Here is a 26,896-nt window from a genome sequence, read left to right on the forward strand (position 1 = left end):
TATAGTGGAAAATAAATTTGGGAAGAGAATGCTTCCAGGGTAATGATGGTTTTAATGCACACATTTGCTTTCCTTTCCCTCCCAAACCCTACTAAAATAATTTTTAAAAAAAGTTGTGAACCCTCAAGGAGAAAAGAGAAAAGAGGTCAACAGCAGCAAAATTTTGGAAACTGGTAAGCATGTGAACTTAGGAGACCTAAGAAAAGCAGTCCTAAAGTGAGGAAAGCCAAGAACCAAGACAGCTCACACCTCACAATGCTCCAAGAGGCTAAAGATTGGTACTAGGTGGAGGGGGGAGATAGTTTAAATAAGGGGGATTAATTAAAGTCTGTTTAAGAAGGAGTCAGATGCCTAGATCACCTGCTTTATTCTGTCCCACAAAAGACTGGAGCTTTATTCTCTAGAGACAATAAAACAAAGTGGTTCCTCAACTGGAACCAACCAAGGATGGAGGTTCTACCACAAATGTAGTGAACTATGCCCACTGCATGCTGAGACCACCCCTCCCTCCACAGCCAGGCTTTCACCCTTCATTCAGAAGGTTGGAAGAGACTTCTGGGGAATCTGACCAGCCCAAGTAGAATAAAGGCACTGATATTGAAAGTTCTACAACTAAAAAGCCTGGTCACACTGCAGTGAAACTCACAGTCAACATGCCCAAGTCCTACACTCAGACTTTTCAAGCAGCTTTTTAGTCTTTTGTTCTTACATATGAAAAAACAATGAAAGATTGTCAACATTTGAGAAGAGCCCCTAACATAAAAAATAAAGACCAAAAGCAACAAATGGAAAAAATCAACTAAGAGAAAACAGACTATGCCAATCTGTCTCATTAATATCCTCAGACAGATAAGGTATTGCAAACGTAATAAGAACAGATGCTATTAAAAAGGACCATACAGAGAACGGGAAAGAGCTCATGGAAATTTAAAAATATGATAGAAATGAAAAACTCAAAAATTTTCAGAGTTGAAGTTAAGGAAGTCTTCCAAAAATAGACCAAAAGGACATGAATGAAAGAGAAAAGAGAACCAATCTATGAGAGCCAAAAATCTGAATAATAGGAATTCCAGAAAGAGAGGAAAAGGGAAACATAAAGGACATCATTAATGAAATACTTCAAAAAAACTTCCCAAACTTGAAGGACATACGTTTCCAGTCTGAAAGGTCCTGACAGTTACCACCAAAATAGATGAAAATAGACCTAATCCAAGACACATCATTTCATGATTTCAGAACTCTGAGAAAAAGAGAAGATCCTGGAAGCTTCTAGAGAAGACAAAAAGTAGGTTTCATACAAAGGATGGGAATCAGAATGTCTTCAACACTGGAGACCATCGGAACAATATCTTCAAAATTCTAAGGGAAAATTATTTTCAAGTGAAAAGATGAATAAAGACATTTTTTAGATATGGAAGATCTCAAAAAATTGACCTCTGATAAACTCTATGCACTATTGGCACATGTGCACCACCCATGGGATACAGAAAACAGGTGAGAGAGGAGGAATCCAGGGTTATTGCTGTGCACCAGGCACAGAGGACAGACCATCTGGAGACTTCTTCAGGAAGATGAAATTGATAAATTACATGATGCATCTCAGTATCTTAAGATTTCGACAACAGGCAGTGATAGAGTCTGTGGTTGAACTAGAGATAAATACACAGAAAACTAAGCAACCTAAAAAAACTCAGGGAAAACAAAAAGATATGCAAGAAAGGAAAGGTAATCATAGTTTATTACATGGGTTAGCTATAAGTAGCATTTATATAATCATAATAATGTAGAAAGTGAATATTGATCTAGGTAAAGTTACAGTATATAACTCTGAGGGACTTCCCTCGTGGCGCAGTGGTTAAGACTCCACACTCCCAGTGCAGGGGGCCTGGGTTCGATCTCTGGTCAGGGAACTAGATCCCACATGTATATCGCAACTAAGAGTTCGCATGCTGCAACTAAGAGCCCACATGCCTCAACTAAAAGATCCCGCACGTGGCAACGAAGATCCCACGTGCTGCAACTAAGACCTGGTGCAACCAAATAAATAAATAAATGTTTTAAAAACATACATATAACTGAGTAGATAGGAGGTGGGATGCTTGCATATGTATTGTGAGGAGTTAAGGTGGAAGGATGGGAAAAGGAGCTAAATCATCACTTTCTATATTGGGGGAAGTCAATAGATAATGCCTCAAATTGAAAAATCGAGAAATAGTAATACAAGCATATTATTTAGTCATTTAGAGACATAGAGGTAATAATACAATATAATCAGCTAAACAGGGTAAAAATGGGTCCCACTGAGGAGTTAAAGGTGAACTGCAGTTTTTCATAACAAACCTTATAGAATTATTTGATTTTTGAGACATGTACATGTATAACTTTAATTTTTGAAAAAACAGTTGTTAAAAATAGGTGAAATAGGTAGTAGAAAGGACAGAGACTGGATGTTGTAACATTTAGAGAGACGAAGCTAAATCATGTTTAATAGGAAAATAAATGGAAACTGAAACACGAAATGTATATGAATAGGCCAAAAATAAAAGTTGTATACTTCTCTTTGTTGATGAAAAGGAAGCTAATTACTTTGAATGAAAATGTGATTGCTTACATATTTTCAGTTTTTGTGTTGTAACATCTGCATGCTCAAACTTACTATAATCCAAAATAAGTAATTCACAGTTTTTGGGTGGGAAGCAACTGTATTTCCACCCCATGATGAGAAATAGAACCCAAAACTCAAGCCCTTAGCAATATATTGGTAACATGATTTGATTAAGGAGTTTCACTCCTTTCCATCTTATTCCCCTTGATATAAGTGGTACCTTTCTGAGTATTTAGTTGGATTACAGTCCAATTGGAAAAAAATTAAATTTTATACTAATTTCCATTATTAGGGTCTTCTAAATATTGACCTCTGGTAACTGGTAGGTTTTGGTGGATGGAATTTTATTTTTTAACATGTCATTGAACTGTACATTTAACGCTAGGTCTGGGTGATCTCTCTGGGGAGAAAGGAATTGATGGATCCTTTTTCTACCAGTCCCTCGTGACCTGTCAGGAGAGCAGGTGTTGCTGGGATGGCTCATGCATTCAGGAGTCATAGTGCAAATCTGATCAAGGCATATATTCCCAAAACCACTTAGGCTAGTGTCCCTCATGGGGAAGAAGCCAACATTAGCTTCCTATGCTTTAAAAAAAAAAAAATGAAAAAGAAAGAAAAACTAATTATCAACCTACAGCGAATGTCATTCAACTCAAATCCCTGAAGGATAAAGGCATAGGTGACAAATGTTCCTGGAGAGAGGGTTGAGCTGTCACTTGTCTTCTTAATGGATCATCCATGATTGGCTATAGAATCACATGCTATTTCTCCTTATTATGTGTTTCATCTGAAGAATTACTGAATATCTGCAAGTACAAAAGAATTGCACAATTTCTATAAACCTCTTGGGTTTGAACAGAATCCTAGTGTCAAGAAAGATAATAAGGAGTTAGTTTTATTGCTCTTAAAGTATTCAAGGAGCAGCTGTCTATTGACTTAGTTGTCCCTAATACTACACCTATTTTTCCTTACTTTTGATTAGATTCATTACATCCCATTTGCTCTGCATTAACTACACATGGGCATTTATCCATGTCCTGTTTCAGAGGACAGAGTTAGGAACAATGGGAAGAAGTTAGAAAGAGGTTTGTTTGTTTTGTTTTTGCCACAGTGTTAAGGATGTACTTTCCAAATTTCCAGAAATTAAATGGACTCTCAAAAAGTACCAAGTTTCCCATCATGGAGAACTCTCAGGCAGAGCTCTGTGACCAGCTCTGGAATGTTACCAGATACTGTTTAGGATTAACTGGGAGCTTAGGTTGGGTGATCTCTATTCTTTTCAACTATTAAGAATTAAGGATTCTATTCTTTTTGCTTTCAAAGAAGATCTACAAAATAAACAGCTAGTCTCCATGTTGCACTGCTCCAGTTTTACAATATTTCTGTTTATTCCTAATCTTATAGTCCTCCCTGTTTTAACAGTTGTTATTTATTAATAGGGGTAGCAATGCTATTGGTACTTTCCTTGAATTAGTGAATGTTCTGATAGAAAAATTAGCCAGTTTTTCAAACATCATTTAGAGAAAAAGGAAATGTATTTAATCCAAAGTCTGAATGACTTGAGTTAGGTAATAGGAAGAATTTCTGGACATACAAGGACATTAAAATTTGAACAGAAGTATGAAATTGCCTGTTTTACTGACCTTTGAAAGTAAAACAGATTTTCATATCTGGGATGTCTCATTGACTTAAGCCTTACCTCAGTGACTGATTCTAAAATATCTTCTTTTCCTACATTCTCAGAACAATTTTTTCTCTCTTTTCAAGAGAAATTCCTATTTTATTGATACTAGGAATACCTAGATTATCTTAAGTGAACCTTCTTCTCTTTCTCTTAATACCTAAGTTCTTTGTCTCTGTTTTCTCATTCTTTTTCCTAATTCCAAGAGGTGTCCTTCTTATCTGAGGATTGTCCCCTTTTTTCTGTGTATTCTATTTTCTGTTTTCTGGTTGATTTCTAAGGAACCTTCAACCTTTTCATGCTTATTTCCTCTCTCTCCAGCATCATTTGTCTCTTCCTCCTACAGCATCCAATTCAGCATGTCCAGGGGAAGGGAGCTTATTTCCATTGCTAGACAAAATTATCCCACAGAATTCTCCCCTCTTTCTGACTTCTCTTAATTTATAGCCATAGTTGTTACTTAAGATGTTAGTAGCAAGTTTTATTTATTTATTTATTTATTTATTTATTTATTTTTGGCTGTGTTGGGTCTTCGTTTCTGTGCGAGGGCTTTCTCTAGTTGCAGTGAGCAGGGGCCACTCTTCATCGCGGTGCGCGGGCCTCTAACTATCGCGGCCTCCCTTGTTGCGGAGCACACGCTCCAGACACGCAGGCTCAGTAGTTGTGGCTCACGGGCCCAGTTGCTCCGCGGCATGTGGGATCTTCCCAGACCAGGGCTCGAACCCGTGTCCCCTGTATTGGCAGGCAGATTCTCAACCACTGCGCCATCAGGGAAGCCCAGTAGCAAATTTTAAAAGAGCAAATTTCTCTCACACATAAATAGTTCAGTGTATTGAAAGAAACCTATCATAGTGCCCTTTGAATAAATTCATTCATGTAGCCAATCATGTAATTCAGTTGTTTCACAGTTATTAATTGAGCTTATCCTATGCCTTGGACACTGTTAGATTCTAGGGCCTCAAAAATAAATAAGACGTGAATAAGTCATCTCCCAGTGAAAGACATGCATGTAATTAAATAATTATAGTTCAGTGTAAAAGAAGTTTGTATGTGGTTCATGGCCGACATGAGGAAGGGAATAACCAACTTTGCCTGTGTGAGGGTTTCAGGAGAGGCTCCATAGAAGAGACACCTGAGGCTGAGTCTTGAAGAGTACATAAAAATTTGCCAGGTGGATATAAAGCAGTATAGGAATCCGGAAGAAGGGAGAATACAGAAGAAACTATGGGCCAGTCTAAGTAATTTGAATAATATACATAGGCACAGAAGTATGAATTCAGATGGTACATCTGAGGAAATGTTAGTTGTCCCTGTGTAACTAGAGTGCTGGGAGACTAGCAGGAGATGACATTGTCCATTAGTAAGCTCCATGAATGACAGTACCTTTTCTGGCTTATCCATTATTGTATCCACATTACCTAGCACATAATAGATGCTTAGTAAAAATCTGATAAACAAAGAAATAAAGAGGTAGGCAGGGGCCTTGTAGACATGAAAGGGGACTTAAAACATTATTCTGAAGATTGTTGGAAGTAATTGAAGATTTCTTTTTAAACCAGGGAATAATATGGTTAGATTTGGCTATAGGAAAGTCACTTTAGCTGTCATGTAGAGAGTGGTTTTGTAAGAGAGTAAAGTTTAGATTGGGAGGTCAGTTAGGTTATCAGTAATAGTCCAGGGATGAGATGGAGAGGACCTAAACTAAACTGGTGAGGCAGTAAATATAACTGACATGAGACATTTGGGTTAGAGACTCAATAAGATTTAGTGACAGATTGAAGATGGGAGTGAAAGAGAAGGATCCATCATGATCTTCCCTGGTTTCTAATATGGATGACTTGGTAGATTTGCTCCCACTGCCTAGAATTGGGATACAGAAGATAAAGGAGGTTTGAAGTGGAAAGATAAAAGTAAATAAAACCAGTCTTTAACTTCCTGTTGTGGCAGTTTTGAGATACTACTCTGGTTACCTTTCTTTGGATATAGCTTCTAGTTCACCAACATTTTTCTTATAAAATGACAATGAGAATTAAATACAGCACTCTAATTGTGGACTGATTCCTGAGCAATCCAATATTGTTTTCTGCGATCTGGAATCTGCATCTAATAACAGAAACTAAGATTTTTGTTTCTTTGTTAGCACTTGGATCTCCCAGAGTTAGCTCAAAAGGAACTTGAAAATCAACCAAAAACCCAAGGTTTTTCAGTTATTAAATCATGTGCCCCCTCATATCCTGCAGTTTTTCTTTTAATTAAATATCAGATTTTACATTTATCCAATAGCCTTTTCTAGCCTCATTACTCTTTGCACACTTCTGTAACTTCTGGGAACCTGTACTTCCAGGCTGTATGCTTTCCTCTGAATCTTTAGCTGTGAGTATTTCTGAAGATTGTACCTCATTTCTCTTTCCCAAAGCACCCTATGTCTTTGTCCTTTTTGTGACTGCCATCTGGAATGCCTTGGCCCCTCCTTTACATTTGTCCACATCTCATTCACACTTGAAGCCCAATTCAAGCTTAATGCTGTGAATTTTTAGTCCTTACTAGTGCTATTTCCATCTTTGGGCTCCTATAGCACTTATTCTTTACCTGTCTTATGGCCCTTGTCATATTTTGCCTTAATGGTCATTTAACTGTTTTGGTCTACTGTAAACATTCTTAGAATATCTTCTATATTATCAAGATATAGTCTTTGTAAGAGAGAATCAAGTTTTTATGTTAATAGGTTATTTGCCTTGATAACTTAATAAGTTCTTGTAAAGGTAGGTGAATGAGTTATAGAACCTCCTGAAATCTTTATCAGCTGTGTGTTCATAAGGTTTTTATAGATTGCCCCAATCTATAAAATATAATAGCTTGAAATTATATATATATATATATATATATATAAATAAAATAGCTTGAAATTCCATCATACCTTTCAAATAGGACTTTCATTACACTAGAAAGCTTCTTGCTGCCCTCTTCGGAAAAGCTAGGTAATACTGCCAATTAACAATGCTCAGAAATTTTAATTTTCATCTAACTTCTACTAAGATCAGCCTTTTTCACATTTTTAGAATTTTTATATCTTCTACAGATTCTCAAGCATAATTACTGATGAGCATTTTTTTTCTTTTTGTGTATATCCATGGTGAATATGAAGTATTAATTTATTTGATTACCTGCCAGAATTTATAGTGCTCATTTTGCTTAATTACCAACCTCAAAGCAAAAGAAAATAAAAGTAATTCTTGGTAAGATAAACTCTACAGTATCCTATTTAACATTTTAGAAGTTGCTTTGGAGTTTAAATGTTCCATTTTCTTTCTGCTTAAAAACAGAAGAGATTGAAAAGTTACAGAGCGGTGAGGTTTTTTGGGGGTTTTTTTACATAACATAAGACTTGATAATAAAAATGGAATAATTAATAGTATATACCATAAGCTCCCCTTCTCTTCCTTCCTCTCCTAAGGTTGAGTAATCTTCAGTCCTTTTCCTTTTCTGAAAACCCAGTCATCTTGCTACAAACCATAGGAAAGATAATAATCATTCTGGACTTATGCTTGTTATTAAAATCTGTATGATATACATAAAATCAGATGAATTTCACTCACTTAAAAATGAATTAGTGGAGCAATTCTGCTCAACATGAATAGCAATAGAAACTATAGAAATGGATATAAGCTACCTAAGATGAAGCACCAAGAGAAAAATATTGAAACAAAATTATATAACCTCAGTGGAACAACATCAAGCAGTCTAACATATGGGTAATTGGAGTTCCAAGAAAAGTCAGGTGGAGGCCAGAAAAAGTATTTAAGAAAATAAATGGCCAAAATTTTTCCAAATATGATACAAAGAAGGTCAGTGAAACCCAAACATGAAGAAAACTGTACCAAGACATATCATAAATTGTTGAGTGATAAAGAGTGATAAAGAGAAAACTCTTAAAAGAAGGCAGAAAAAGAAAAGACATATAAAGGAACAAAGAATGAAAGCAGACTTCTCATCAGAAAATATACAAACCAGTGATAATGGAATGAAATCTTTAAAATACTGAAAGGAAAAAAATCTGTCAACCTAGAATTCTCTGTCCTGCAAAAATATTCTTTCATAATGAAGGCAAGATAAAGACATTTTCTAGACAAACAAAAACCAAGATAATCTGTCTCCAGGAAACGTACATTACAAGAAGTGTTTAAGGACGTTCAAGGCATAGCTAATAAACCAGTAGTAGAACTATAATGGAATACTAAAAAATACTTTGTTGATCCAAAAGGAGGCTGGGAAAAAAGGAAAAAACAACATACGGGACAAATAGAATAACTGGCAAGATGATGAAATCATATCAATAATTCAATATTTATAAATGATCGAATATACTTGAAAGAGTAGATCTTAAATGTTATCACCACACACACACACACAAACACACACACAAAATCGCAATTATGTGAGGAGATAGAGGTGTTAACTAGCCTTACTGTGATAATCATTTTGCAATATATACATGTATCTAATTATCACATTGCATACCTTAAACTTACGTATATGTCAATAATATCTCAATAAAGATGGGGAAAAAATATAAATGGTCTAAACACATCAGTTAAAAGACAGGGATTATCATATTGGATAAAAAATAAGACTCTACTATGTGCTATATACAAACTTAAATATAAAGACATGGATACACTAAAAATAAAAGGATAAAAAAAGGTGTTCCATGCAAACATTAATAAAAAGTAAGCCAGAGTGACTATATCAATATCAAAGTAGAATTCAGAACTGGGAATATTACCAGGGAGAAAGAGTAGCTTTTCATAATGATAAAGGGGTCAATGCATCAAAAGATAGGAGCAGAATTAATGAATCCAAAAAACTCATTCTTTGAAAAGATAAAGTGGATAACTATCTAGATTGATCAAGTAAAAAAAGAAAGAAGGCACAAATTACCAATATCAGAAATGAAAGGAGGGGGTATCATTTTATATCCTACAGACAGTGGAAGGATAATAAGGTAACTTTATTCCAATTAATTTGATAGCTTGGATGGAATGGACAAATTCCTTGAAAGATGCAAATTTTCAAAATTGACTCAAGAAGATATGAAAAACTTGAATAGCTCTACATCTAACAAAGAAATTGCATTTGTAATTTAAAACCTTCTCACAGACAAAACTTCAGCCCAGATGGCTTCACTGATGAATTCTATTAAACATTTTTTTTCTTCCAGTTTTATTGAGATATAATTGACATACAGCACTATATAAGTTTAAGGTGTACAGCATACTGATTTGACTTACGTACATCATGAAGTGATTGAGTACAAGTTTAGTGAACATCCATCGTCTCATACAGATACAAAATTATATTAAACATTTAATGAAGAGTTAGTAGAAAATAGAGGAGGGGGAAAGCATTTCCCAGCTCATATTATGAGGCCGGCAATATCTTAACAGCAAAATCAGACAAAGATTAGAAAATCAAACTACAGATATTACCTCATGAATATAGATGCAAAAATCCTTAACAAAATATTAGCAAGTCCATTCCAGCAATATACAAAATAATAATAATACATCATGATCGAGTAGCTAGTAAAATAAGGAAAGACGAAGAAAGTAAGGCATACATATTGAAAAGGAAAAAGCAAAACTGTCTTGATTCACAGATGACATGATTGTTTACATAGAAATCTAAGAAATCTACCAAAAAGCTATTAAAACAAGTAATAAGTGAGTTAAAGCAAGATTTCCGGACACAAAGTACAAATATCAAATTTTATTTCTATATACCAGCAATGAACAATTGGTATATGAGTTTTTTAAAACAAATACAACATGAAATTCTAAGGAATAAATTTAGCCAATGTGTGTAAGACATGTATACTGAAACCTACAAAGCATTGCTGAGAGAAATTAAGGATCTAAGTAAATGGAGGTATATACCATGTTTATGGATCAGAGGCTGAATTATCATGTTAGTTCTCTCTAGATTTATCTGTGTATATTCAATGCAATTCCAATCAAAATCCTACCAGGCCTTCTTGAGAAATTGAAAGCTGAATGATTCTAAAGTTTATATGGAAATGCAAAGGACCTAATGACCAGAACAATTTTGAAAACAAAAAACAAAATGTTAGGGGCGTCCCTGGTGGTCCAGGGGTTAAGACTCCATGCTTCCAATGCATGGGGCATGGGTTCGATCCCTGGTTGGGGAACTAAGATCCCACATGCTGCACGGTGTGGCCAAAAAATTAAAAACAAAACAAAACAAAAAACCCCCACAATGTTGGAGGATTTACACAACCTGCTTTCAAGTCTTACTGTAAAACTACTGTTATCAAGATAGCTTGGCTTTGACATAAAGACAGGCATAGAGATGAATAAAACAGCATAAAGAGTCCAGAAATACACCCATATATATGTAGTCAATTGGTTTTTGATAAAAGTGCCAAAACAATACAAGGATAGTCTTTCAACAAATAGTGCTGGAACAACTGAATATCTATGTGGGAAGAAATGGACCTTGACCCTTACCTCACATCATAAAAAAAATGAACTGAAAATAGATCATGGATGTAAATGTAAAAGCTGAAACCCTAAAACTTCTAGTAGAAAACATAAGAGAAAATCTTTGCATCCTTAGGATAATCAGAGACTTCTTAGATAACACAGGGAGAATATGCCATAAAACAAAAACGTGATAAATTGTACTTTATCAAAATAGAAAACCTTTGCTCTTCAGAAGACGTTAGGAAAATGAAAACACAAATCACAGACTGTGAAAAAATGTTTGCAATATATATGCAGTTGATCCTCATTCACAGATTCTATATTTGCAGATTCACCTACTTACTAAAATTTATAACCCCCAAACCAATATTTGTAGTACTTTTATGGTCATGTGGATATGCATCAGGGTGGCAAAAATTTGAGTTGCCCAACATGTGTGTTCCCAGCTGGTGTCAAACAAAATGGTGCTGTGCCATCCTTTTCATGGCCTATTTAGTGCCAGTATTTTGCATTTTTATTATTTTTGTTGATTTTGCAACTTAGAATGGCCCTAAGCATAATGCTGAAGTACTGTCTAGTGTTCCTAAGTCCAAGAAGGCTATGATGTGCCTTACAGAGAAAATACACGTGTTAAATAAGCTTCATCCAGGCATGAGTTAGAGCACCACTGGCTGTGAGGTTTTTTTTAACATTTTGTTTTATTTTATTTATTTATTTATTTACTTAATTACTTACTTATGGCTGCATTGGGTCTTCGTTGCTGTGCGTGGGCTTTCTCTAGTTGCGGAGAGCAGAGGCTACTCTTCGTTGCGGTGTGCAAGCTTCTCATTGTGGTGACTTCTCTTTGTCACGGAGCATGGGCTCTAGGCACACGGGCTTCAGGAGTTGTGGCATGTGAGCTCAGTAGTTGTGGCTCGCAGGCTCTAGAGAGCAGGCTCAGTAGTTGTGGCACATGGGCTTAGTTGCTCCGTGGCATGTGGGATCTTCCCAGACCAGGGCTCGAACCTGTGTCCCCTGTATTGGCAGGCAGATTCTTAACCACTCCGCCACCAGGGAAGTCCTGGAATAACTAGAATTAAAGACAGACTATAGCAAGTGCTAGGGAGGGTGTGGAACAATGGGAACTTATACATTGCTGGTGGGACAGCCACTTAGGAAAAGTTTGGCAATTACAATGTTAGACATATGTTTACCATATAACCTACCAATTCCGCTCCTAATTTTTCACTCAAAATAAATAAAAACATATATCTGCACAAAGACTGTACCAAATGTTCATGACAGTTTTATTCATAACAACCATTAAGTTGGAAACATCTATCGACCAGTGAATGGATAAACAAACAATTTGTGGTATACCCATGTGATGGAATACTACTCAGTACTAAAAAGTAACAAACTACTGATACAGGTAGCAATATGGATGGGTATGAAAAATGTTATGCTAAAGAGTACCTAGTATATGATTTTATTCATATGAAATTCTAGAAAAGACAAATCCAATCTATAGTGACAAAGTAAATCAGTGGTTACCTAGGACTAAGGTGATGTTGGGGTTCATTACAGAAGGGCACAAGGAAACCATTGGCGTTGATAGAAATATTCTATATCTTGATTATGATGGCAGTTACACAATTTTAAATGTCTGTGAAAACTCATTAAACTGTGATTGAAAATAGGTACAATTTATTGTATGTAAATTATACATCAAGAAAGCTGCTTTTCAAAGAATGAATTAGTTGAGGTTTGGTTTGGATTTTAGGAGGAGGATTTTGGATTTGTGGGGGAGGCAACACATTTCCTGAAGAGACATGTTTCATAGACCCAGTACTTGAATACCCATTTCTTCTTAGCTAATGTGTTTCTGAAAAATTCTGCCATTAAATGAAAAAGATTTTTATTACTTTTAGTAGGAAAAACTATGATGCATTCCATCCCAACAGATACCCAAACAAATTTCATAGGTAGAAAAATATATCAACTGAACAGTGAAAACAAGCTTAAGTAGTAAGAATTTAGAAGTAAATAAATACAGATTGTATAACAAACATAATGTAATGAAGCTTTATTGTGTTTATCAAAGGAAGAAAAGATTTGAGTGGGTGGTAGTTGTGGAGGTGGATGTGAGAGAGTTGGTTTTTGGAAAGAGCATCTTGCTGCACTTTTTTTTTTTTCTTCACTAATTTTTCAAGCTTTAGGGGACTTAAATTATCTTGCACTCAAACTGCAGTTAAAAATAAAGTCATAGCATAAACATGAGAGCACTTTCAATCATATGGAAATTTTAAAGAATTATAGATGAAATGTTATCTCTTCATCCCTCTTGGTTGGCATACATTCACAAAGCAAATGTTTGGGGTTTGTTCAAACATGGCAGACAATACACATTTGGTCCTTGTGATGTTCTCTGGAGAATGACAGTGTTGAACAGAATGCAGCAATGTTGAAATAGCACTTTTTATAAAACCATTATATGAAAACAAAAGTCTGTTGTATTTTATACACCAGAAACAATTAGAATATAACATGTTTTTTAAAAAAAGATAACCTTCCCAATGGTACTTAAGGGTTTAATCTCTCAAAAATTTTATAAGACCTTTATGGAGAAAATTGCAAACTTTATTGACAGACATTAAAGAAAACCTAAGTAAATGTCATGAATTAGAAGGAAAACAAAAGCCATTATACTAAAGACTTTTTAAAAAAGTTTTCTAAAAAGTAATGAACAGTCATTATGTGAGTAAAGTCTGCATTGATATAGACCTGGAATTTGGAAAGTGGATTTAGACCGAGTATCTCGTGTGTCTTTCATTTTAATTCTTAAAACAAACTTAAATCACATTTCTTGGGAAGTTTATGCCTGGAATGTTTGAAATACAGATTGCTGTTTCTTCTCCCTGGAACGCTTTGTCCACTTCCTTAGCCCTTTTTCTGTGCTCCTGTTCATCCCTCTATTACAGCCAATATCAACTTATATTATTAATGATGTATATATTTCTAGTCTGTGAACTCTCTTAGGTCAGGGACCATCGGTAAATAACTGTAGCAGGCTCTGGAGTTAAGGCCACTTGGATTCTAATCCTGTCTCAACCACTTATTAGCTGTTTAAACTTGAGCAAATTATATAACCTCTCTGTGCCGCATTTGTAAAATGGGAATGATAAATGGCACCTATTTATAGGATACTGTGATGATTTTAAATAATAATGTGTTAAGTGCTTTGAATAGTACCCAACATATAATCACCATTCAGAAATGTTAGCCATTGTGGTTCTTAGCCATTCAGCAGCACAGACTCTTCCCTGGGTGAGCTCTAAATTTTGAACAATGTGTAATAAACGTGTTAACATTACAGCGATGCCAGTTAGGTGGAATTTAGGACTGAGCAGGTTTTATATAATGTGTGGAGCAGAGTACAATTTGTTTTGAGTAAGAGGTAAGAAGCGTAACGTCAAGTCAGCACCAAGGATGGCGCTAATTAGAACAAGTGAGAACTCTGCTTCACGGATATATTAAGAATGTAAGAATGTGTTCAGATCAGAAAATGATCCTACTCAAATAGCCACACAGGACTGAAGGGCAACCAAGTAACTAGTGTGACAATTTTATGGCCCCTATGAGAAATTATACTATACAAATAACTTGTGTACTGATTTTCTGAATCTTTTAATCTCTTCAAAATGTGAATACAAAAAAGTGAGCATTACTAATCCCATATGAAGTTGTGTTCAATAAGTACATATTGAATGAACCAATTAAAAAAAAATGGAACCATCTGTATTATTCTTATCTTCAGAGAACAGCACAATAATGAGCACGTGGGAAGTCTACAATTAAATGCTTTTGTGTAAATAAAATTGTCTTTATTGCTTGTGATCTGAGTTAGGATTGATAATTCAGTTATTACATTTACCCAATTATTTACATATACTGAGGATTACTTAGCTTTCATAGAAATCTTTTTTTTTTTTTTTAATTATTTATTTATTTATTTTTGGCTGTGTTAGGTCTTTGTTTCTGTGCGAGGGCTTTCTCTAGTTGCGGCAAGCGGGGGCCACTCTTCATCGCGGTGCGCGGGCCTCTCACTGTCGCGGAGCACAGGCTCCAGACGCGCAGGCTCAGTAATCGTGGCTCACGGGCCCAGTTGCTCCGCGGCATGTGGGATCTTCCCGGACCAGGGCTCGAACCCGTGTCCCCTGCATTGGCAGGCGGATTCTCAACCACTACGCCACCAGGGAAGCCCCATAGAAATCTTAATCTTTCATTTCATGGACTTTGATATGTTTAAATATATAGCTTTGTTAAATGCTTTTGCATTTAATGCATTTGCATTAATCTAGTCTACTTATATTAAATTTAATTGCATTCTGACTTCCTGGGATGAATATTTAGTCATTAAACAAAAGGAACATTTTTCAAATAATTGTTCATAGTGTCTAAGTAATCCAAGTACTATACTTATTTTAATTCAAAATATAGTATCTTTGCTTTCAAAAAGTACATAAATACAAATTCTGATATTAATCTGAATTTATTTTTTTAATTAATTTATTTTTGGCTGCGCCGGGTCTTTGTTGCTGCACGCAGCCTTTCTCTAGTTGCGGCGAGCAGGAGCTACTCTTTGTTGTGGTACGCGGGCTTCTCATTGTGGCGGCTTCTCTTTGCTGAGGAGCATGGTCTCTAGGCATGCGGGCTTCAGTAATTGTGGCACACGGGCTCAGTAGTTGTGGCTTGTGGGCTCTAGAGCGCAGGCTCAGTAGTTGTGGCGCACGGGTTTAGTTGCTCCTTGGCATGTGGGATCTTCCCGGACCAGGGCTTGAACCCGTGTCCCCTGCATTGGCAGGCAGATTCCCAACCACTGCGCCACCAGGGAATTCCTTTAACCTGAATTTAAAGAATTGAAGTTATGAAGTATATTTTCCCTTGAAGTATATTGGCAGTAATGTCCCAACACCCAGTTTTATCAAGAATGTTGATTAGTTAGACTTTCAGTTAGTTCTTTAGCAAAAACAAGTCCAGGAGGAAAGGGCTATTTTTCTTTGTGCCTCAGGGTAGAGGTAAGAACTGGATGCTTATGTCTTCAGTGGAGAAACCCAGATTCTGTTAGCTTGTATCTTCCCTGTGCGAAGCCTCTTTATCAGGGGTTTCACTTGAGTCCAAGGGACTTCTTATTCTTCTGCATTTAATTTTTGCACAGCTCTACACATCACCCATTTTTTTAAAAAGAGCATTATTGAGATATTTTACACATACTATAAAATTCATCCATTTAAAATGTACAGTGCGTTTTTAGTATATTCACGGAAGTGTGCAACCATCATGACAATCTAATTTTGGAATATTTCCATCACCCCAAAAAGAAACCCCATACCCATTAGCGGCCACTCCCATTCCCCCGACTCCACTTCCCACTCCCCAGTCAGCCCTAAGTAATCACTAACCTACTTGTTGTCTCTGGATTTCATTCCTTTTTATTGCCAAATAATATTCCATTATATGGATATACCACATTGTTCATCAGTTGATGGACATTTGGGAATTTCCACTTTTTGGCTGTTATGAAAATGCTACTATGAACATTCGTGTGCAAGTTTTTGTGTCATCATCATTTTAAACTTTCTTTTGATGTGGGGGTGTGTTTGTATATTATAAGTTTTGCATTGGAATACCCTGGATATAGTTTTAACTTAGTATAAGTACAATATATATCACCCAGTGATCTAAATACATTTTGCTAAACTTAAAGGTAACAACCATTTATTGGTCTCTCATTTGTCGTTTTGAGTCACTCAGAAACTGACTGGGTAAGCAAAAACACAAGCCTTTTTGCTTTCATCACTGTCAGTATTGGATTCCATTTCAAAGGACTCTAGAGTTTGATATTTCATATCTTGAGCTAGAATGGAGAAGAATGGCTTATTGTGAATCCAGTTACAGTTGGCTGACTGTCATGGCTAAATGACAACAATAGGTCATACCCTCTGTTTTGTTGTTATTTTTAATCTGTCATATATTCTTGTTTTGTTTTTGCATAGAGGGAAACTTTGAAAGAATAGAATGCTTCTGGCACATAGAAATTCATTTCTGTATTGACATTTAGCCTCAAAGACACATCAGTGATTATACAGATGAAGTGAATGTACCCAGTAACTCAAGCTGCACTTGGGTAATCATTAAGAAAGCAGTTCAAAGAATGTGGTTAATGGTAGGACTATTTAAGTGTTTTATTCACATTGTCTTCTGGCCTTTGACTCAACTCTGGATTTATTAGAAATAGTACCCCTAAATCAAATCAGAGCTAGAGTACCAGGGACTTAATAAATAGTCTTTAAAATAAACTTTTTAGCAAATTATGAAAACTACCCTTTATAGTCTCTCTACCTTCCAAAAAAATGAGTGTTAGGTATGTTTGGTTACAGGAATGCTAGTTTATTAGAATCAACATGAATAGAGAGGAAAAAGCTGATTTAAAATGTGGTTTTTAGGGACTTCCCTGGTGGCGCAGTGGTTAAGAATCTGCCTGCCAATGCAGGGGACACGGGTTCGAGCCCTGGTCCCACATGCCGTGGAGCAACTAAACCCTTGCGCCATAACTACTGAGCCTGCACTCTAGAGCCCAAGAGCCACAACTACTGAAGCCCGTGTGCCTAGAGCCCGTGCTCCACAACAAGAGAAGCCGCTGTAGCGAGAAGCCCGTGCACTGCAACGAAGAGTACCCACACTCGCTGCAACTAGAGAAAGCCCACATGCAGCAACGAAGACCCAATGCAGCCAAAAATAAACAAAGACCCAACGCAGCCAAAAATAAATAAATAAATAAATTTATAAACTAAAATAAAATAAAATGTGTTTTTTAGATGGAATTATTTCAGGTTGATCTTACAAGCACAGAATTTTTAACTCATTAGGATAGTATTCTCAACCCTGGACTTTATAAATTATTTCTTCTGAATAAGAATAAAAGCATTTAAATAAAGCCTTTAAAATAAAAGCATAGTAGCTGTCTCCATTTTAAAAAAAATCTTGCGAAAACGTCAATCTACAAAAAGAAACTAGACTTAGGAGCAAGTCACTTGACTTAACTGTTGTTTGGTTGTTGACTGTCACGGCTTTTTGCTTAACCAAATACGGTGAATAGTTATAATTGGTTTAGTTTCTGCCAAATTTTGGATAGATCAAATTTGTTATTTGTGATTTAATTTCTTAAAGCAGGGCCATTTCTTATACTACCTTGGTATCCACAAGAAGTCCCAAATGATGCTGGGAATTAAGAGGGTACTTAAAACTTATTTTAAGATCTATTTCATAATGTTCACTTGCATTTTACACTGGTGGCCTAGCGGAAAGCATTTAAAAAGGAGCTGTCCTTAGCTTGCAGGGGTGTTCCTAGATAGTATATTCCTAAAGGGTCAGTTCAAATATCACTTCTTTTCTAAAGCTTTTCCTGTCCATCCAACCCAAACCTTCTGCAGAATTAATTATCCCCGTGTCTGTCTTCATAATGTGTTATATACTCCTCTTATAGCTTGGATGACATTACTTGATAATTATTTATTTTCCAGTCTGTCTTCTGACAGATTCTCAAGGAAGGTTAAGAATTATATTATAACCTTAACATTAAGCATAATGCATGGCACTAGAGATAGAGCTGAAGTTTTGGTAAAAATTCTAATCCTTGGCTGAATTTTAATTTCTCCCTTTGTTGCTCATAGAGCAGATAGTCTCTCTCTTCTACTTTTAATATGATTTTTTAAATTAATTAATTAATTAATTATTTTTGGTTGCGTTGGGTCTTTGTTGCTGTGCGCAGGCTTTCTCTAGTTGCGGCGAGCGGGGGTTACTCTTCATTGCGGTGTGTGGGCTTCTCATTGCAGTGGCTTCTCTTGTTGTGGAGCATGGGCTCTAGGTGTGCAGGCTTCAGTAGTTGTGGCACACGGGCTCAGTAGTTGTGGCTTGTGGGCTCTAGAGCGCAGGCTCAGTAGTTGTGGCGCACACGCTTAGTTGCTCCACAGCATGTGGGATCTTCCCGGACCAGGGCTCAAACCCATGTCCCCTGCGTTGGCAGGCAGGTTCTTAACCACTGCGCCACCAGGGAAGCCCCTCTCTAACTTTATGGTAAGAAATATGCTTTATGATCATAATTTTAATAAAATTAAAATTTTATTAGTAATTCTTTTAGTAATGAATTAGAACTGCCTCTAGAGTTTCTGATTCAGTAGATCTGAGATGGAGACCTGACAATGTGTATGTCTAACGTGTTCCCAAAGTGACGCTAATGTGGTTGGTCTAGGGACCACACCTTGAGAACCACTGATACAGGTAATAAATGCTAACTAACCTACCTGGAAACCTCTACTATATTGAAATAGGATCTGTTCCTGATTTTCCCACCTAACTTTCTTTTTAAGGTCTTGGGGGAAAAAAGTACTCCATAATTGCAAAGCTCTCTACAAGTATCTACACAGAGCACAATTAAGCTGTTGATGAGCAAACTTTACTTAGTTTAGTGACCAGAGGAGGAGGGGAGGGTTTTTCTAAGGAAGATTGGTTGATCTCTCTTGGTGTTTCATTATCTGCAGCACAAGAGTATGTAATGGGCGAGCAGTAAGAACTTGTTGACTAGCTGATGAAACTAGTTTAGAACTCTGACCTTTGATTTTGAGGCCAGTGGTCTACCATCTATAAAATGCTTCTTTTCACTTTCACTTCTTTATTGGTTTGAATGCAAATAAAATTAATGAAAAAGATATTTTAACTTTAATTATTAAGCATTATAGTAAATGTTTATATAATATCTAACCATATTTCCCCTTCTATTATATTTTGCCATATTGATCACACATAAGTTGTTTTTAAGATCCTAAATTATGACCTGTACTATCAATGAAAGAGTGTTTTTTTCATTCAGTACATGCCTATTAGTATGTTAACTATGTATAGGTTAAACTCTGGAGTTTCAATGAAGCAGACTATTATACACAGTATAATATAATTTTCTGGCTGAGGATATTTTTGTGTTCTAATTCTTTTATGTTAATAATTCACAAATGTTGTAAATAAGATTTTTCAGAAACATCAAAACTGGATATTTTGAAAAAAAGGTTAACTAGCTGTAATTTCTACTCACAAGGAAAATAACCACTACCATATTTTTATGGACCTGGGCCCTTGGACTCTTTATTCAATAGAAATTGATAAGAGGCCAGATGAGAATTCCAGTCAAGGCTTTATTAGGGCTCGTGCTGCAGTACAAGGGAGTGAAAACAAGAGACAGGTACTCTTGCTCTCTCCCTGAGAGGAGCTGCTTGGGTCCTTAAAAGGGGTAACAACAGGAGGGGGGGGGTCCATGGGTTGGGCAGGAGGTGTAGCTTAGGTGATCTGCCCACCCCTTTAGTGGTGCCATGTACAGGGATCATGCACAGTGCCCTGCTTTTGCTCTTAGCACCTCAGAAATGGCGGTTGGTTTGTGGCCTTTTTGAATCCTGTTGATCATAATTGCCCCAACTGTGCACGTGTGCAGTTGTTTTTAGTCCCTTATAGTTTCTTTGTATTGTCACTCAAAGAGATGTTAGTCCAGGTGCAAGCACTCCGGTAGAAGGTCCCAGGTCCCAGCCTATCTCAATATGACTTCCTAAGTAGACATGTCATACGATCAAGTTCTTACCTTGATGTGATGTGGTTTTAAAAGAAATTCATAATCAAGTGAAGACAGTAATTGTTGTACATTTGTACTACTACATTATTTTAGAGGAAAAAGAGGATTTTTAAATTAAGCCTTACTGGATAAGTACTATATATTGGATATTTTTTCCAAGTCTGTTAGGGAAAATATCTTTAAAAGTCTCTACCATTGGGCTTCCCTGATGGCGCAGTGGTTGAGAATCTGCCTGCCAATGCAGGGGACACGGGTTCGAGCCCTGGTCTGGGAAGATCCCACATGCCACGGAGCAACTAGGCCCGTGAGCCACAACTACTGAGCCTGCGCGTCTGGAGCCTGTGCTCCACAAGAGAGGCCACGATAGTGAGAGGCCCGCGCACTGCGATGAAGAGTGGTCCCCGCTTGCCGCAACTGGAGAAAGCCCTCGCACAGAAACGAAGACCCAACACAGCCAAAAATAAATAAATAAATCAATAAAATTAAAAAAAAAAGTCTCTACCATTGATGAACTTATTGTCTGGTCAAGTTGAAAACATGAACCATACATATGTGAAACCACAATGCCAACAATTAAAAATCAAATTATCAGGTAGAACAAGTAATTTGTGTTAAAATTGGATAAATCGTCATCTGTGAAGTAAAAGAGTGATGAAAGTGAAGTAGGATTATTGAGGTCATTTATATTCACAGTTGTTGATAGTATGAGGAAAAACTAGCTGAAATTTAACTGGACTAGTGAATGTTTAGATTAAGCTATTCCTTTTGTAACTTTGTTTAGATTAAGCTATTCCTTTTAGCTATTGGACTGGCCTCAACCTTAAAGTTAGGCTTGCTACCAACCCTAAAGCTTTTTTTTTTTTTAATTTTATTGAAGTATAGTTGATTTACAATGTGTTAATTTCTGCTGTAGCAACCCTAAAGCTTTTTCTGAGAAGATTCAATAAATGAGTAACTTGGACTTCCCTGGTAGCACAGTGGTTAAGAATCTGCCTGCCAATGCAGGGGACATGGGTTCGAGCCCTGGTCCAGGAAGATCCCACGTGCTGCGGAGCAACTAAGCCCATGCGCCACAACTACTGAGCCTGTGCTCTAGAGCTCACGAGCCACAACTACTGAAGCCCGAGCACCTAAAGCCCGTGCTCTGCAACAAGAGAAGCCACCGCAATGAGAAGCCCATGCACCGCAACAAAGAGTAGCCCCCGCTCGCTGCAACTAGAGAAAGCCTGCGCGCAGCAACAAAGACCCAACGCAGCCAAGAATAAATACATAAATAAATAAATACATTTATATAAATAAATAAATAAATAAATAAATATAAATAAATAAATAAATGACCAAAGACTCATTCTCTCCACCTTCCAAAGAATTTTTTAGAAGCAAAATGTTGAACCAGAGAGCTTCCCTCATAGCTATTTTATGAATAAATTGAAAATTGTGCTCTTAGATTTGTCAGTATGATTTCTTAAATAAGAAAGGTTGGAAGGCAGCAGCTTATTATTATTAGGCTTAACCTGAGTTCGATTTGGTAGAGTTTAAAAAATATGTAATCTGCTTTTGATTGTTTGGTCATGTGTAATTTGTTCCTCATCCAAAGAATTTAACGATGGAAATAAACATTCATGGCATGAAAAGTCACCCCCTTTCTACAGCTTTTCCTGTCCATCCATTTCCAAGTCCTCTGCAGAATTAACTATCCCCATCTCTGTTCCCTGGCCTACTCTTCATTGTATTATGATATGTAGTGATAATGAGAAAAAGCTGTATTTCCAGAGAAGCATTTGGTGAAGTTTTCTGTTTACTATGGAGATTTTCCAAGCATATACTAACTAGAAAGAATGCTATAATGAACTCCACGTACCCATCCCCAGCTTCAATAATTGTCAACTTTCTGCCTTTCTTGTTTTATCTCTGCCCCCTTATATCACACTTTTTGTTGTGGTTGTGTTGTTGGCTGGAGTATTTTAAAGCAAATCCTAGTACCATGTCATTCATAAATAATTTAGTATGTATCTCTCACCAAGAAGGCCTTTAAAAAACACACACAATTATTACACCAAACAAAATAAAATAATAATTCCTTAGTAACGTCTTATAGTCCATGTCCAGTTTGGTTAAAAATTGTGTTTTTCACAGTTGGTTTGTATGAGTCAACATCTGGACAAGGTCTGCACATTGCATTTGATTGACATCAGTCTTCAGTCACTTAATCTTCTCTATAAGCACACTCTTCTTCTAGGTTATCCCCCCCGCCCCATGCTATTTAATTGCTGAAGAAACTGGGTTGTTTGTCCAGGAGGATCTCCCACATTTTAAATTTGGATGATTTTTATCATGGTGGTAGCATTCCACATGGTCCTCTTTTCCTCCAAATTTCCTGTAATCTAGTAGAGTTAGAGAATAAAGTGGGTTCAGAGTCAGTCTTTTTGGCAAGAATGCTTCATAAGTGTACTTGGTATTGCTGTGTATGAAACACAGGACCTTCATTTGTTCCAGTTTCAGTGAAGATCAGTGGGTTTAGGTGGTATCAGTCTCATCCTTTCCATAATAATAATAACAATGATGATTACTATTCTAATAAATCAGCAACTATTTGGTTTCCCTGAAATGTAGTCCAAAGAGGAAAGGCAGAAAAAATGCTTGATTTTTCCCCCCTTTTACTTACCAATTTTCAGAACACGAAATGAGTTGAAGTGACTGAGGGCTTTTAAGAAATATTATAGTAAAATATAATATATTAAATATTAAATATATTAAATATAATACAGTATACTAGTGTATTATAATTTAATATAATACAATATATATAATATAATGTATTATGATTTAATATAATATATTAATATAATATTAATTTGATATAATATACATTATATTAATATAATACATTATATTAATATTATATTAAATATAATACATTAAAATACTATTTAATGTATTTCTAAGTACTATAATCATTATTCTTTCTGACACTCAAAACTATCCCATCTTTAGTTAGTGGACACCCCTTTATGCTGACTTCTGTGTCATTTGACATGACCCTAGTAATCTTTGGTAACTTCTTCCTTCCTTTCAGCGTGTCAAGATATTCCTTGTTCATTTACTTCAGACTTAGAATCTCATCCATTTCTCCAAGGAACCCTGGGAGTAGAAATCTTCATTTTAGTAGAAATCTAAGTACTAAGAGTATTAATTGGTACTGGACTGTCATTGCTTCTGGGCCTTTTCCATGGACAGGGTTGGTAAATGAGTTGTTGTTGTTTTGTTTTTTAAGAGAAAAAGAAATTGTGTTCCTACCAATATGCCCAGTTCAAATTAAAGATGTTTAAGTGTTTTAATTTAATGTATTCGATTTTTTAAATTTTAATTTTATTGGAGTTTAGTTGATTTACAACGTTATGTTAGTTTCAGGACCACGGCAAAGTTATTCAGTTATACATATACATATATTCATTCTTTTTTAGATTCTTTTCTCATATACAATGTATTTGATTTTATAATAGTATGTCTTTTACTCTGGAAATCTTGATTTCTAATAACTAACATAATTATTTATGTTTTAATCCACAGTGTGAATAGCATCAAAAGAACTAACTACATATAACAACAAGACTGCTGAATGCATTTTAAGATTTCTCTGTGCCTCATTTATATCTTTAGGATATATACTTGTAGGGATATATAGTCAGAATATGTCTTTTAGAATTATTTAAACTTTTGTACTGTGTGGTTATTGCCAAATTTTAGAGATTCAAGTTATTTTCAGTTTATTTCCATTTTTAGAGATTGCCGTTTTTCTATTTAATAAATTTTTTAATGTATAAAATATTTATATGGTGTCCCAAAGTAAAATGTATAAAATAAGGTACATCCAAAGTGTCTACCTTCCACTTCTATCCTATCCCCCTCTCTTTTTCCTCTTCTAGGTAACCATCTTTATTAGTAAAAACAAATACTAAACTTTATCCTTCCATTATTTCTTTTGAAAATATAAGTAAATATACCTGTGTATTTCTCCATGTCCTGATTTTCCACATAAGGTAATATTCTATACATAGTGTTCTGCACCTTGCTTTTTTTCCGCTCAGCAGTATGTTCTGGAGATCGCTCCATAGCAATATATAGGTCTCTTCTTCATTCCTTCATACAGTTGCACAGTACTCTATAATATGGAGTCCCTTCCCTAAAAATGGACATTTAAGTTGTTTCCAATCTTCAGTTATTACAGATAGTGCTGAAATGAATAGGAATATGAATACCCTATTTAATATTTTTGCTGGTGTATCTTTGGGTAGCTACCTAGAAGTAAAATTGCTGGGTCAAAGGGTAAAAAACAGGTAATTTTACTAGGACAAAAATTTCTTATGCACAGTGTTGAATTAAGAATTGAAAAGGAAGCAATTTCCTCTTTCCTCATATATGAATAAATTATTTCAATGGATATATAGGTGACCACCTCCCATGTGCCTGGTATTGTTCTAGTTGCTGGGGATAGAGCAGGAGGCTCTGTAGAACTTCAAGGAGCAGGAAGGGAAATAAGCAAAGTTAATTTCAGGTTTTGGTAAGTGCTGTGAAGGAAGTAAATGTGTTGATATGAAAGAAAGTAACCAAGAGGACTCACTTTGGATAGGGTGGCCACAGAAGGCTTCTTTGAAAAGGTGAAGTTTGAACTGAGATTTGACAGATTAAAAAAATGATTAACACCGCCATTTATAGACTTTCCTACTATATGCCAGGCAATATAAAGGATTTTCATACCTCATTTTATCTCACAAGACTGCAAAGTCTATTTTATAATTACATTTTATGAATGAGAAAACTGATGCTCATAAAAATAATTTGCTTAAGGTCTTAAAACCTGTAAATGGGGGGTGGGGGGGCTGGGATTTGAATCAAGGCTAGACCCATCTAATTCCAAAGCCAGATAAGAGAAGTCCTTTTTACTGTATACATTGCCTCTCTTAACCAGAAAGAAAGCAGAGAATACCTAGTTAACATAGTAAATGGTTTAGACTCTTGTTTTAACCTGGCAGAAATACAGTGTTTTGTTTTTTTTCTTTTAAAGCATTGTTCACATTTACTACTGAATGATTACAAATTCAGAATACATATGCTTGTTTTCTTTGGGAGTATTTGTTATATAACAAAATAGAAAAACATGTCTTCTTGTCCAAGCTAAGTAAAACAATTTCAATATCTGTTTTTATTGTTTTCGACTTAATGATGGTTCTCTGTTTAAAATACCGTAGCAAGAACCTAGGGGCAGGACAGGAATAAAGATGCAGACCTACTAGAGAATGGACTTGAGGACACGGGTAGGGTGAAGGGTAAGCTGGGACAAAGTGAGAGAGCGGCATGGACATATATACACTACCAAATGTAAAACCGATAGCTAGTGGGAAGCAGCCGCATAGCACAGGGATCAGCTCGGTGCTTTGTGACCACCTAGAGGGGTGGGATAGGGAGGATGGGAGGGAGGGAGACGCAAGAGGGAAGAGATATGGGGATATATGTATATGTATAGCTGATTCACTTTGTTATAAAGCAGAAACTAACACACCATTGTAAAGCAATTATACTCCAATAAAGATGTTTAAAATTTTAAAAATGAAATAAAAAAAATAAAATACCGTAGCAAAAATATCCCCCAGATATTTCTAGCCTATTAAAATAATGCACCTTCTAAGTATCCTATTTATTTATTTCACAAATATTTTTAAAAATCTATATTCAATATACTTTACAGTGTCTATTTGAAATAACTTCATTAAATGAAATAACCAAAACGTTCAAGGGACTTACCTGGCGGGCCAGTGGTTAAGACGCCATGCTTCCACTGCAGGGGGTGCGGGTTAGGTCCCTTGTCAGGGAACTAAGATCCTGCATGCCTCGCAGACTGGCCAAAACAAAAACAAAAACACGTTCAAGGTTCTGTAAATAGCCATAAAATTAATCTTAGGGGGAAATTTTTTCTTGTGCCAGCACTTACTGAGCACTTAAATGTATTGTCTTAAGTCTCATACAACCCACTCAGGTAGGTACTAACCCCCATTTTACAGATGAAGGAACTGAGGCACAAAGAGGCTACATAATTTACCGGAGATCACCATCTAATAAGTGATAGATTCAGACCAAAGTTCAAATCCTATGTGATCATAGGTTTTTCTATATCATATATATTAAAAGGTCATATCAAACAACAAGAAAGTAGGGAAATATATTCTTCCTTTCTGGTGAGTTAAGTCCATACTACTGTCCGATGAACCATGCGTGAAGATTCATAGACATTTTCTTTGGTGTCTTAAACTGGAACTACCTGCAGTTAAAAGTCAGATTCTAATTTAACAAACAAGGCCACCTCTAACAAAATTACAATAAAATGATATTATTCCCTGGCTTAAAGAAAAATTCTCCAGTAACTATAGGAGTGCTTGTGGTATCAAGACAGCATCTTA

The 26,896-nt window shown here is 36.0% G+C and overlaps 1 protein-coding gene across 3 annotated transcripts in view; it reads left to right on the top strand.

Moving 5' to 3' along the window:
• The window catches only part of LIN52 (lin-52 DREAM MuvB core complex component), a 119,418-nt gene that overhangs the window by 81,106 nt on the left and 11,416 nt on the right, over positions 1–26,896 (top strand). The window contains exon 6 of one of the 3 annotated variants that reach the window (XM_036844520.1): positions 24,012–24,109. The exons of the other annotated variants lie outside the window; for them this stretch is intronic. Within the exon in view, the coding sequence (XP_036700415.1) occupies positions 24,012–24,016 (5 nt within the window). The 3' untranslated portion in view covers positions 24,017–24,109. Of the gene's footprint in view, positions 1–24,011; positions 24,110–26,896 lie in introns of those variants that run through there. 3 annotated transcript variants of the gene reach the window in all.

The sequence above is a fragment of the Balaenoptera musculus genome, chromosome 2 (assembly GCF_009873245.2).
Source record: "Balaenoptera musculus isolate JJ_BM4_2016_0621 chromosome 2, mBalMus1.pri.v3, whole genome shotgun sequence".
Lineage (NCBI taxonomy): Eukaryota > Metazoa > Chordata > Mammalia > Artiodactyla > Balaenopteridae > Balaenoptera > Balaenoptera musculus.